The sequence below is a fragment of the Mustela putorius genome, unplaced genomic scaffold (genome assembly GCF_011764305.1).
Source record: "Mustela putorius furo isolate JIRA1106 unplaced genomic scaffold, ASM1176430v1.1 tig00000827_pilon_pilon_pilon, whole genome shotgun sequence".
Taxonomy (NCBI): domain Eukaryota; kingdom Metazoa; phylum Chordata; class Mammalia; order Carnivora; family Mustelidae; genus Mustela; species Mustela putorius.
Genome location: NW_025421489.1, coordinates 5888548 through 5902334, shown reverse-complemented (window position 1 = coordinate 5902334; position 13787 = coordinate 5888548). Strand labels below are relative to the sequence as shown.

Genomic DNA, 13787 nt, shown 5'->3' with positions numbered 1-13787 from the left:
GTTATCCAGATTAATGGTGAGCGACGCCGTCAGTACACTGGGTGGGGCCATTCCTTAGTATGTTTTAGTCATGAGAAGAAGGAGCTGGTTGTACCCTACCATTGAAATATGATTTTGTGCTTCTTTGACATATCTCAGACCAGGTGTATCTAAAATCAGACTTGGTCTACCTTTCATCTGCTTATGGTCCTGTGTATATTTTACCTGCAAAGTAAATAGTAGAATGTACTTAACAAGAAGACAATTTTAAGAGAAAACATTACATAACTTTTCAGACTTTCCAAATGAGTGAAACACATAGAACGTATTCCCAATTCTTTCCCAAGGAAGTTGTTCAGTGAGTTATCTGTCATTCTAGGGTAACAATCTAAAATTTTACTCTCAAAATTCACCTTGAAAAGCTACAGCGAAGACAACCTAAGTCTCTCTATGAATCAAGAATGGTGTGTGGGGCACCTGGGTGGCTCAGTGGGTTAAGCCGCTGCCTTCGGCTCAGATCATGATCTCAGGGTCCTGGGATCAAGTCCCGCATCGGGCTCTCTGCTCAGCAGGGAGCCTGCTTCCTCCTCTCTCTCTGCCTGCCTCTCTGCCTACTTGTGATCTCCCTCTGTCAAATAAATAAATAAAATCTTTAAAAAAAAAAAAAAAAGAATGGTGTGTGAATGACCGATATCCACTAACAATGTAGTCAGGAAAAGTGCTTATCACACTTCCGTTAAACAGGAAAAACCCAAACCAAATGAAACCTAAATGCGTTGTCCTGTTTCTAAGATTTCCCCATTTTCCACCACAACACTCTTGAATGTGTACCAAACCCAAGCATCCCTCTATTTCCTTTTCTTTTTTTTTCCCCCACTGTAAAGGATAAGAAAAACAAGGAGTATCAAAATCAAATTTCCTTCTAAGCAGCCACAGCTTAAAGGTAATTTATGTCAAATACAGTCAGCATCTCTAGGCAGAAATGCCACTGGAGAGGCATGAACTGTAAAACCTAAATGCTGATTCCCAGGCATAAGCAAGCTCTTGACGTTATCCCGCAATCCTTCATTGCTCTGGCAGGCAGAACATGGCTGTTTATGAAGCTGTTTATGCATGCCATTAGGATAGCAATCACCGAGGACTTGGGCACCCTGTGCAATTCGGAGCAAAAACCCCAATACTTACTAAGAGAAAGCATCCTGTTCAAATAAGGACTTTAATGAGTAACTGAATTCTATATTCAATGCATTGAAAGATTTTTTTTACTCTATGTCCTTACTCTGGTGTAACGAGTCATTCCTGATTTTGTTTCGCTGAGAACATTTAACAATCCGCAGCCAATGGAGTACATCTGCAGAGTGACACTCCCGTAACTTGCTCATCAAAGACGTCACCACTTTCAAAGACACTGGCTCACATAACCTGAATCACTGTTTAAATGAGTATGAGAGAGTCTGAAACTAAGCTTTGAACTAAGCTTTGAAGGTAACCATTGGTCACATCTGGAAAGAGCAATGAAGGATTGCGGGATAACGTCAAGTTTTGCAATGGAAGTCATTGGAAATAACACATGTACTTACTGCGTGTATCACAAATGTTGCTTGAAAATACTTTTTATTTTCACAAAAGAAAAAAAAAAAAAAAGACAAACAGGACTGCAAGTAAATAATAACGGACGCATCCTTTGTAACAGACCAAAACGGATAAAACCACTTGCCGAACTGATATTTTCTTGGTTCTTCTTCACTCTTTCCATTTCAGGAGTTATGCTTAAAGCTGTAGCTCTTCCCAGTTGACCTTTATAATGAACCTGCCATTTCAGGGAATAAAAAATAAGGGGACTGTGAATCAATTCGAATAAATAAGCATCTCACAGTAGCTATCTTAAGGAGCTAGCCAAGAAAGGGAACTACGAAAAAAGGAGAACGCCATCTAGAGGGCTAACCATATTTAAAATGCTTGCACTTTAAATCAATCTATTTTCATTCCTCCCATAGCATGAATCCCTGGGAATGAAGTCACTCAAATATATGAGCACACCATCAGTAAAGCTGTCAGAAGCACTGTATCACAAAGGAAGAGGAGAAATGTCTTCATGGATATTCCTTAAAGGTGTTCCTACCCATACACTATTACAGTTTGTCAGTAATTAACTGCATGCGGCAGAACTTTTGAAAAGATGCCTAAGTAGGGGACCGACGTCATCCATAAACAGGCCGGCGTGCTTCCCACGGCTCTATTCTTCCTTCTCAGTAACATGTTCCTTTCTGAGACTAATGGAGTTATGTCAACTGTGATTTTACATAGATCGGGAAAAGATGAGCATCTTCTCCAAAACACAGTTGTGAGAAGTGCCAAACAGTGACCTGCCTTTGTTTTATAAGTTCATAAGACTATAGAGGTTTAAAGAAGAAAAGATTTCTTTGAACCTAATAGATTTCCAGATTTCCTCTTCCAGAGAAGCCAACCTATATGATAATGACCTGAATGACCTCGAGAAAGGATTCTCTCAGTGACCTACAGCTATGGATTACATAAACAGAGGGAGGTTAACACTCTGGAAAACAGCATGGAGGTTCCTCAAAAAGTTGGAAATACAGCTACCCTATGACCCAGCAATCATAGTACTGTTTATTTACCCTAAAGATACAAACATAGTGATCCAAAGGGGCACGTGCACCCGAATGTTTATAGCAGCAATTTCCACAATAGCCATGGAAAGAACATAGATGCTCATCAACAGGTGAATGGATAAAGAAGAGGTGGTATATATACACAATGGAATACTATGCAGCCATCAAAAGAAATGAAATCTTGCCATTTGTGACGACATGGATGGAACCAGAGGGTATTATGCTGAGTGAAATAAGTCAAGCGGAGAAAGACAACTATCATATGATCTCCCTGATATGAGGAAGTGGAGATGCAACGTGGATGGTTTGGGGGTAGGAAGGGAGGGAGACAAACCATAAGAGACTCTTAATCTCACAAAACAAACTGAGGGCTGCCAGGGGGAGGGGGTAGGGAGAGGGTGGTGGGATTATGGACATTGGGGAGGGTATGTGCTATGGTGAGTGTTGTGAAGTGTGTGAACCTGGTGATTCATAGACCTGTAGCCCTGGGGCTAATAATACATTATATGTTTATAAAAAAATTTAAAAATTAAAAAAAAAAATAGAAGGGGGTTAAGCACACGCCAGGGGTTGGTGCCTGAGTAAAAACTGACAGCTCCCATGGGGCCCGTCCCTTGTGATCTCTTCAGGCATGCACACTTTATAATGTACCCCAAGACGCTGTCCAAAAATAAAATGATAGTAGCTGGGAGTGGGCGATGGAGCCGAACAGGCTAGTGAACAAGAGCACATACTAGTAGGAAAAGCAGTGGGAAAGCTTATCTGAAGGGCCAAGATGCTAGAAGCCACTGCCGCATCCCTTTGGGGAAACACAGCAGCTGTAAGCACGCAGACAAGATGAGAGGGACACACAGTCATCGAGAGACCAAAATCGTACTGGCGGTCACTGGGAAATCTAGAGGACGGAATGCCTGTCTGTACCCACCCCACCGCAGACCCTACAACCTTTCAAGTAAACTGGCAGGCAATGGAGAGCAGAACAGCCAACTCAAGGTTATGAAAATGTTATCAACGTGATCCCTTCGACAACATGTCCATAATACGTTTGCTATCATGAGAAAGAAAGCTACTAAGGTCACACATTGCTGATGTTCTTCTGATTTTCTTTAACTCTCTTCAACTCTGGTGGATCAGAAATGGCCGTTGCCTGTTTAGTTTCTCCTTTGTATTTCACCTGCAGAGGATAAGCGAGAGTTTCAACAGATGGTAGAATGGTCTCCCCCACACACCGCAGAGGAACAACCTCAAAATTGACCCTTTCTGTATACGCTTTCCCCCACTGTAGTTAAGCGCCCACCCTTCAGTTCCTATCTACACCTGGATCCTGATTCTTCAGATTTTTCAATAAATACTTTGCTGTTGAATACCAAAGCTCACTGCCAATTCCGTTAACTGAAAGCCATGGAAACATAAGGGAGACACAGGGAATGAGGTCATTGCAAGAGAATCACAGTGAGGTAGCCAAACGGCGGCCATTTACTCTCCTTCTGAGGCTTTCGAAAGAAGATGAAGACCCCTCATTCCTCCCACATTCCAAGGGTATTATACGAATAAAGCAGTGTTCAGCCTGATTTTCTCCTCTACCTGGAAGAACTCACACTCAAATTTTAAAGTCTTTCAAAATTCCCTTTCGGGGAAGAAGAAGGCTATTGTTTATTTTGATAAAATTTCCATGAAAGTGTCCCCAAAATGGGGAAAATACCCAGTAGGGGGTACTTTGAAAGGGATTTCTGAATTGAGGAAGGCCTGGGTTCAAATCCCATCTCTGTCCTTCAAACTATGGGTCCCTGGCATGTCCTCTGACCTCCCCAAGACTCAGTTTTCGGCACGTACAAACCAGAGAAATAACTTGTGGCAACCTTATGGGTTCACATAAAGCAGTTCACACAGGAGCCCTGTTAGAGGTTTCTCCTGACTGTTAACCCTCACTGATTTATTAGCAACACATTACTGACTGACTAAAGTTTTTCCTTTTATTTAGAGTTTTCCTGCTCTGACATGATGCCTTTGAATTCCAGTCCAGCCGGCTCTTCATTTTGCTCTATTCCAACAAGTTTCGTTTTGTTTTTTCTCAGACTGACAACAGATCTGCTTCTCTCCAGATCCTTCCCTGAAACTAGAGATTTACCTACTCAACTATGAAGTCCATGAGGACAGGAACTAGGTCTTGCCCATCTTTGTGTACAGCAGAATACAGACTGGGGGGCTTACTGAAGACTTCTTAACTAAACAAGCATGGCTAAATCACAGCAAGACAGTCCTGCACTTCCGGGATCACAGCAAAGAACCAAAAGCACATGACCATGAGAAGGAGCATCCAGTCCCGTGAAGGACTTGAGGTTTTCAGAGAGCAGCGTGAAGGAGAAAAATTCATAACACTTGACAACAGAGAACACAGAACCACTTGCCGTACTCAGCTCCTCCTGGTTTCTCCTCACCCTCTCCATCTCCGGCGTGACGCTCACCGGTGTGGCCTTGGGGCATTGCTGTTTGTACTGGAGCTGTGGGATAAGGTCCAAGACCACATGGAGTTAGGCAAAGAGGTGTGCACCCACCGTCCAGAACAGACTAAAAGGAATGCCCCGCGGCTACAGGGCGTTAAGTTAGTTAAAATCTTCATTAGGATTGTAAAATGAAATAGGCATTCCTAACAGACGTCTCTAACACACTTATCCCAGACTCCTAGCTCCTTCCTGTCCAAATGTTTTAAACTTCCATATTTCCACCACATTTTGGTGGTGCTTCTTTGGAATTGTCTTATGTATTGGTGGTTTGAGTTTGGCCATTACTGGTCATAAGAAATTAACCCTTCTGTGAATTCATTTCTTCATAGCACTAAAGCAACACGATCAAACCACCATTTTATATTTAACAATAAAAACTGTATATTCTGGGGCGCCTAGGTGGCTCAGTGGGTTAAAGCCTCTGCCTTTGGCTCAGGTCATGATCCCAAGGTCCTGGGATCAAGCCCTGCATCGGGCTCTCTGCTCAGCGGGGAGCCTGCTTCCTCCTCTCTCTCTGCCTGCCTCTCTGCCTACTTGTGATCTCTGTCAAATAAATAAATAAAACCTTTATTTTAAAAAAGTGTATATTCTTGTCATCAGCGAGGAGGGCTGCCCCCATCCCACACGTGCACCTCTGTGACAGACTGTCACCAGGGAAACACACCCCGAACCTCAACATTTCCCTTCTCTACCAAGTGCCCACAATGGCAGGCCTGCGCTCGGACTGGCATTATGGAAATCTGCCTGACCTACTGCCTAGGACGTGCTCTTTCTTGGCTAGGAGGATCAGATCCTGACATTTGTGGTCAGTTTTCCAGCAACCCCTTGACACCCCCGGGAAATAAATGAGCATCCAGCACAAAGAAACAGAACAGCATGTCCGTCAAACGAATTTTTGACAGGCAAAAAGTAAAACTGAAGGTGAAAATCCTATTATGAGGAACTCCACAGGGATGGTCTTAATGATTTTCTGGAATTTAAATTTAGTGGAAGAGAATTTTTTTTTTCTTGCAAGACATCACAGGACCTGCGGGGCCTGTGGATAAAAATGGACTTGAGCTGCACCCCTCAGCCGCGAACGTGACAGTGAAGAGAAGCTTGATCAGCTGGGAAATAAAGGACAAAGGGTCAGGCCCCTTCTGGGGGAACTGCTTTCCTCAGGGGGCGCCTTTCTTTGTGCCGGGAGATGTGGTTGAGAATTTAGGCAGATTCTGTATCTGGGATAATGACTCGTCTCAGTTAAAGTGAGAAAAGGTCCAGTGTCAGCTCTACTGATGGCCAGGATGCAAGGAAAGATTACTCCAGGTAGAGCGCGGAGGGGGAAAATGCTGCTGACCGGCGTGACGGAGGTGGAGAAACTGCTGTAGCCACTCGGCAGTGGATGTAAGTCTGGGGACGTAAATCTGATACTGGGGACTCTTCGCGTCTTGTTTTCATTCATTCATTCACAGAGAGGCTAACGCTCTCCAGGCACGATCTCACATCATACCCTCGTGGCAGCTTCATAGATAAGGAAGTTGAGGCTGGGAGAGGTGAGGGTTTGTAAAGGGTTTACAGCAAGTAAAGGCTGGAGCTGGGATCCAGCCAGCAGACCAGGGTCCCCGTATCTCCTGCGACTCCAGTATGGTGCCAGTTTCTACCACGTGCACAGCTCTTACTGTGTGCCAGGCTGGCTCTCAAGCATGCTCACCAACATTAGTCTTTCATTAAATTAACTCACTACTATTTGCAAATAAAGTTATTTTAAGGGGGTGTTAGATCTCTCTGACACATTGAAAACTACTACCCTTTCTTTTAGAAAAAGGGACACATTAAGACATTATAATCCCTAAGCCAAGACCTGCTCGTGGGAAGAGCACCTGTCAGTTACACGTGAACCGCACTTCGGGAAACACCAGGACTCCTGACTCACCTCCTTAGGGCTGGAATTACTTCTCTCTGCACCAGCAGGTCCCTGCCACCTGCTACCCTATGCACTCATCACACTAAACCTTCCCCTCCTTGACCGGCATGTAAAACGTGTACAGATGGGTTCTGCTTGGCCAGGAAGGCGCTTCCTCACGAAATCCACCCCAACTTTTATTAACCCTTCAAGATCTAACTCAAATGTCACACTTCCCCGGAGGGTCTTCCCCTCTCTGCCGCGAACACTGCCTTCCTCCTCTGCATTTCCACAGCACTTCGCAAAAGGAAACATTATTTATCATTAAATGAGACACCACATGTAATGTACTCCACAAGCATAGCAAACAGTCAGTCAGTCAATATTAACTATTGTGATAGCTCTGCATGCACAGTGGGTGTTTATTCCCATGTCTGTTTCTCCTAGAGGCCTAGAGAAGTCACACTCAGCTTTGAATTTCCCCAGAACAAGAACAGAGCGGGCATTCAAGTAACATGTCCTTCGATGCATAAATGCACACAGATGGGGCCATGCCAGCCCAGCCTGAAGACGGGGGGCATCTAGCTCAATCTTTTAGCAACTGGGCCTCCTGCAACAGTGTGCATTGTGCTGGGGCTTTGCTCGTACAAGTGCACGCCCTCCCTGCCTACTGCCATTCAAAGAAATAGAAAACGGTACTCAAAGAAATATGATCACACATTGCTGATGTTCTTCTGGTTTTCTTTAGCTCTCTTTAGCTCTGGAGGATCGGAAATGGCCGTTGCCTGATGCATCTCTTCTTTGTATTTTACCTGCAGTATGTATTTAAGAAATAAGGTGGTAAATTATTAAAAACAAAACAAACAACAGAAAAAAACAATGTGGGTTTTCTTCAATGCAAGACTTAAAAGATAGATAGGACTCCTGCATTCGTAACTATTACACAGCTGAATTTTTTAACTCTCAACAGTAATTTTCCTTTGGTGGGAACAGAAATTTTTATTTTATTTTATGGGATGATGCTTTTTTTTTTAATCCAAACGTGCCAATGAACTCATATCTATTCACCTAGCCATCACCATAGGAATTATTTCATTAAAATAAGCAAATGTTGCTTATGAAAATAAATTTTATCATTAGGCAGATACACAAAAAACCTTGGAAATCCTCCTAATGAATATAATAACTTGTAAGTTTCTAGCCAAAAAGCAGTTTCTACTCATTATCGTGTGAATTTAAATGTATCATGGATTTAAAGACAAAAGCCAAACTGCGTTTGCTACAGAGCCTTGGGAAGACTGCTTATTTAGGTGAGAGCATGCAAATATTCTGGAATAAGGAAAAAAATAAAATGGCCAGAACAAAAAAAGAGAAAGTGGAAGGTGGGGGGAAATGTACAAAAAAGCAGAGGCCAAGACCCCTGATTTGTATTGAAGGGCCTGTGTCTTCTACCCACAGAATCATGTTCTACAAATCCAGCCTATATCCTGGCACCCACTTTATTCAAAAGCTCTTCCCTCAAATCTATTTAGAGGAAGATCAACCAGACAGAAATGGTCATATCAGCACACGGTTATGCACGAGATGAGAAACAGCTCTTTGAATTTATGAAATGATTAGTAATACCATCGTATCAAGTGGTATTTTAATAAGTCTAAGATTCATGGAAGATTAGATTCAAGAAAAAGGACACACATCAATATTTATATGTAGCAAATGCAGGCAAAAATGAAGAGGCCCATGTTGAAATTTAGCAAAGACTTAAATCTACGCAAACCAGGTTTTAGAAATCACTCGGTAGGGGCGCCTGGGTGGCTCAGTGAGTTAAAGCCTCTGCCTTCGGCTCAGGTCATATCCTGGGATCAAGCCCCGCATCAGGCTCTCTGTTCAGCAGGGAGCCTGCTCCCCGCACCCCCCCCCCGGCTTTCTCTCTGCCTGCCTCTTTGCCTACCTGTGATCTCTATCAAATAAATAAATAAAATCATTAAAAAAAAAAAAAAAGAAAGAAATCACTCGGTAATGTTTAAATGATTCAGGCTGAAATCCACGCTGACGGTGGCAAAGAAATGGTAACATACATGTCTATGTCCTAGGAGCCTTAGGTTTAATATGAGTAACAATGGCAATATAAGTCCAGATCCGAAAGAGTTAAATCGAGAATACACTGCGAAAGACCACCTCTAAATAAAGATTCAAAAATAGTTCTTAACAGGGAAAGCTAATAGCTAAAACGCTTGTACAGGGGAGGTGGAAAATGTCGAGATCTTTAAATGTTAGAGAATCATATCTTGGTTTGACAGATCTGGCTAATCTTGAAAGGGCAACTTTCCATTTGAATACTAAGCAGGAGTTTATGGCCCCAACCTCATAGAGATACAGAACCATGCATTTATTGTTTGCTAGGAGAGGCAGCGGAATGCTGGAACAAGAAATGATCTACCATACTCCTTTGCGTAATTTTCCTCGGGTGAGAAGCTAAACGTGATTAAAGATGAACATTTGTGTTTTTCATATGACTTTAAACTAATCGAAATGGCACAGTCATCTTCCTATAGGCGATGGAATTGCATACTACAGAACATTTATAACATTGTATTTCAGGACACTGATGGGTACAATTCAAATATTATCATTTGGAAGTGAAGGAAACAAACATAGTATCCTTTTCTGCCAAACTAACTTCCCCAGCGGACCCCAGCATGGCCGGACACAAGGCTCTCACCACAGTGGATCAGAACACATTTGCACGCCCTCACCATAAGCTCCTACTCCTCACGCTTTCTTCAAGAGAAAGCTGTGTTCATTCATGCTACAGAAATTTTATTGCACTAGTATTCTGCAGATTTTTTTGAAGTGTGCTTTTAGAATCAGGTTCTTACCTTGACTTTCGTACTCTTTCTCCACAAAAACCCATGTGCACTCATCTTCTAGAATGCCACGTAACTATCCTGACAGAGATGTCTAACCCGGGCTGTTCTACTTGAATTACTTAAAGGCTCTGCCTTCAAGAGGGAAGGTGAAGAGAAAGGAGAGGGGGATTTCAGGAAAGAACCTTTAAGACTTCCTCAACAAGGAACTAAATATATGTGGTGCCTGGGTGGCTCAGTCAGTTAAGAATCCGACTCTTGATTTTGGCTCGGGTCATGATCTAAGGGTTGTGAGATCGAGCCTCATGTGGGGCTCTTCACTGGACAAGGAGCCTGCTTAAGTTTCTTTCTCTCCCTCCCTAAAATAAAATAAAATAAAATAAAATAAAATAAAAATACTTTATGGCTACCAAATGCTAAAAAATAAAAGAAGAAAAAGAAAAGAAAGAAAGAATGAATTCAATTAAATATATTACATATCCATGGGAGAATTCCTGTTGGTAAGGATAGCAAGTCTCCATTGTAAATGTCAAATACCGAATGAAAAAGTTTTCATCCATAATAGTAAGCACCTCCTCTAGCCTCGCCCTCCAAGCTCAAAGAGAGTTGGAGGGTAAGTTATTTTACAAATTATAGCAAAGGTGCATGTTTTTGCTTTGCTGAAAGCTGGAAGAAGTAGAACACAAACCGGGCCTCTGAAACCTTCTCTTAAGCCACCAAATAAATGTACTAAGGGCCTTTAATCGTTCTGTAGAGTAAAATTTCTTTCCTCCAAGTTGTGGAGAGGTACTGACATTTATCTTTCCTCTCAAAAATTTAATGCAGTTAAAATTCTGTTCAAAAGATGAAATCTAATCCTAGATTTCATTACAGGACTATTAAAGTGATCTATCTCTCGTACACTATGATAGATCAAGATGAAACACTGCTTTAGGTTCAAGGGGAACAAGGCTACAGTTTTCCTTCTGAAAGTGAGACCTTTGATATTTGATGAAATAGCATTTTAACAAAGTGAAGACTAAAAGAAAAAGCAGCCAGTTTAGCAAAGAACTAAAAACATTTATCTAGCTTATGTTTGCTTTTGGAAAGGATAATTAATGTTGTAAAGCACTTTACTGAACTAATATTCTGCTGATTTTTCTTCACTCGTTCAGTCTCTGGAGTATCTTTTACTGCTGTGCCAGCTCCTATTTCTTTCTTATAAAATATCTTTGTTATAAGAGAAGGAAAGAATAACTAGAAGCTTATTGGAATTCAGGTCCTAGATCAGGTTCTTATTAAAGGAAGACAATTTCTTAGGTTCTCAGGTAATGTGAATACAGCTTCTGTTTATGAGTAACGAGGCTATATCAATCAATTAAATAATCCATTATGAGAATAAATGTCCAATTTGGGTCTCAGCATTCCACAGCATTCCACAGGTAACCCCCGATACCTTGTGTGTGGTAATGACATGGCTGCAGATTACATGGTCTAAGAATAGAAGCTGGCAAACTTGGAGCGCCTGGGTGGCTCAGTAGGCAAAGCCTTTGCCTTCGGCTCAGGTCATGGTCTCAGGGTCCTGGGATCCAGCCCCCCATCTGGCTCTCTGCCCAGCAGGGAGCCTGCTTCCCCTCCCCCACCGCCTGCCTCTCTGCCTACTTGTGATCTCTGTCAAATAAATAAATAAAATCTTAAAAAAAAAAAAGTTGGCAAACTAGAGTTTCCTTCTTCAAATACAAACATATATCATATGTGCCTTTGAGAAAAAGCAAAGCACATATTAGAAGAGCTTACTAAGCAGTTTCATTTAATTCAAAAATGGCAAGAAATTTTAAGCAAGTGCTATTCTCCAGACACAAAGATGCCCTCATTCTCGTCACAGAAAATAGTGGCTTCATCATCAACATCAAAAGTTTATTCAGTCTATTTCCGTCTCTTCTACTTATTCATTAACCTTCCCACATGGCTCTCCACTCCTACCAACAATCTGGGCCTTTCTAAGACAAAGCAAAGCGAAGAAAGAAAATGTTTTACCGAATAGCAGAGTAAACATCAGAAAGGCAGATGAGGACAAAACTATTGCCCCTGTTAAGATTTGGTAATTCAGTGAGCCCTAATGGGGGTTGGGAAAGTATGGCCTCAGAGATGTTTTCCCCCAAAGAAGACATCTGTAACACATGGAATCACAGGAGATAAGAGTGGAAACAGCTTTTTCGCCCTGATAATCCCTTCAAGCCACTTTTCCCTTTCTTAGTACGCTTGCTTTGAAGGCCCTAATGGTACCTGACTAGCACACCTGGAGGTTTTGAGTTTGCCAATTTATTACAAAGTAGAAATATTCCGAAAGTCCTCAGACTTCATAGAATTTGTATTTTGATGGGGCCTTTACTTAACTACTAAATGCTAAGGAGCTAGTTCTACTTATAAATATTGGCTGTATGGTCAATTTTTATAATTTTAGAATTCAGGTTTGTATATCCATCAAACATAGACTCGTCCCTTTATTAATGATTGCTGATACAACTCCTATTCCTCAAAGTAAAAAAAATAAAAGTTTAGGAGTTGGTTGTTAACTAGTAAATCCCTAAATACATTATCATGGCAAATCAGTGATCAGGAAGGAAGTGATTTTATAGGATTATTCTCATCTCCAAAGTTAAATATGTGTGGAAGATTAAGACCTCTTCCGTGAGTAAAATTTTAAATTTCAGTTAAAAAGAACTCTTGCTTGTACCACAGAAGAAAATTTGAATTTGTAATTCCAAAACAATCATGATAAATTGTACCAGATAAGAACATTTGGTACTATTAAAAGGAAACAACAGGCCCAAAATGGAGTCACTCATGTTAAGACCCATCAAGACTTATTACTTAAAGTAATTGCAGTTTCAGCTTCTCCCAAGAGTAGAATTTTAAACCAATCAGTCTGGAATTTCCTCATCAGCACTAGAGAGGTAATCTGCATGACAGACCCCCATCTTTTTCCCTAAGGGAAGGTGACCTTGTCTGAAGCAATCCTATTTTCTCTCTTGCTAATAACTTCCTTGTCCTGCTGGTTTCTGCCTATCAAAGCCGTACATTTTGTACATCTCTACTGATCATTCTCAAATCTGTTAGAGGGGACACTGCCTGATTCATGAATTATTGAATAAAACCAATCAGATCTTTAATTTAACTTGACTGAATTTTGGTTAAGAGTACTCTTGTTATTTTAACAAAGGAAAGAGAATACATTTGATAGAAAATTCAAACGCAACAATCAGACAATGAGGAAAAACGCCCTCCTTCTGGAAACAAAATTTCAAGGTGCCCACTGAGAAGCAGTAATTGTTACTCACCGCACTAATGTTTTGTTGAGTTATCTTGATTCTCTGAATTTCAGGAGTGTCTAACACAGAACTATAGTTAGAAAGCATCTTCTCTGCTTCGTCTTTATACTTTTTCTAAAAATATAAACATTTAATATGAATCTGAGACTGTGTGTGATGTACATGTATGAGAGATAGAAAATAGTGCAGCTTCCAACTCTACTATTCCACATGGCTCATATCCTCATAAATTATATCTTATGGTTCAAAGCAGTTGTTGATGGGACAGCAGAAATAAAAGGAATAAGCAAACAGTAAGCAAAGAGTCCAGAGAAACAGGCTGCCTCTTCTCAGGAAACGGTTCCCACCCTAGTCCGTCAAAAGGCTTCCAGAGGCCTTGGCCTCTGTGCCATTTCTAAGATTAGAAACTTGTGATATTGTGACTTATGGTAAGAAATACATATTTGGTTTTTGTCCCTATTTCTGGCACAGAGCTCCTAAAACTGTCAGAATTTCCTGTGATGAGAGTGGTTAAAATATCTTTAGTCATGTTAGTGAAATGATTTTTGGACTACACTTAAGGATGGGACTGGTTGCCAGGGGGAACCAAACAAGCAATTAGAGGGTTAGAA

The 13787-nt window shown here is 41.3% G+C and overlaps 1 protein-coding gene across 14 annotated transcripts in view; it reads right to left on the bottom strand.

The window, feature by feature from the left end:
* The window catches only part of NEBL (nebulette), a 363452-nt gene that overhangs the window by 33477 nt on the left and 316188 nt on the right, over window positions 1-13787 (bottom strand). For 10 of the 14 annotated variants that reach the window (XM_013058907.2, XM_045085003.1, XM_045085004.1 and 7 more), the window contains 6 exons: window positions 13186-13290; window positions 7718-7810; window positions 5021-5113; window positions 3694-3786; window positions 1697-1789; window positions 100-204 (listed from right to left, as the gene is read on the bottom strand). The exons of 2 other annotated variants lie outside the window; for them this stretch is intronic. In XM_013058907.2, coding sequence (XP_012914361.1) covers window positions 100-204; window positions 1697-1789; window positions 3694-3786; window positions 5021-5113; window positions 7718-7810; window positions 13186-13290 — 582 coding nt within the window. Of the gene's footprint in view, window positions 1-99; window positions 205-1696; window positions 1790-3693; window positions 3787-5020; window positions 5114-7717; window positions 7811-10981; window positions 11075-13185; window positions 13291-13787 lie in introns of all 14 variants that reach the window. 2 more of the 14 variants (XM_004757590.3, XM_004757593.3) reach the window with 2 other exon arrangements.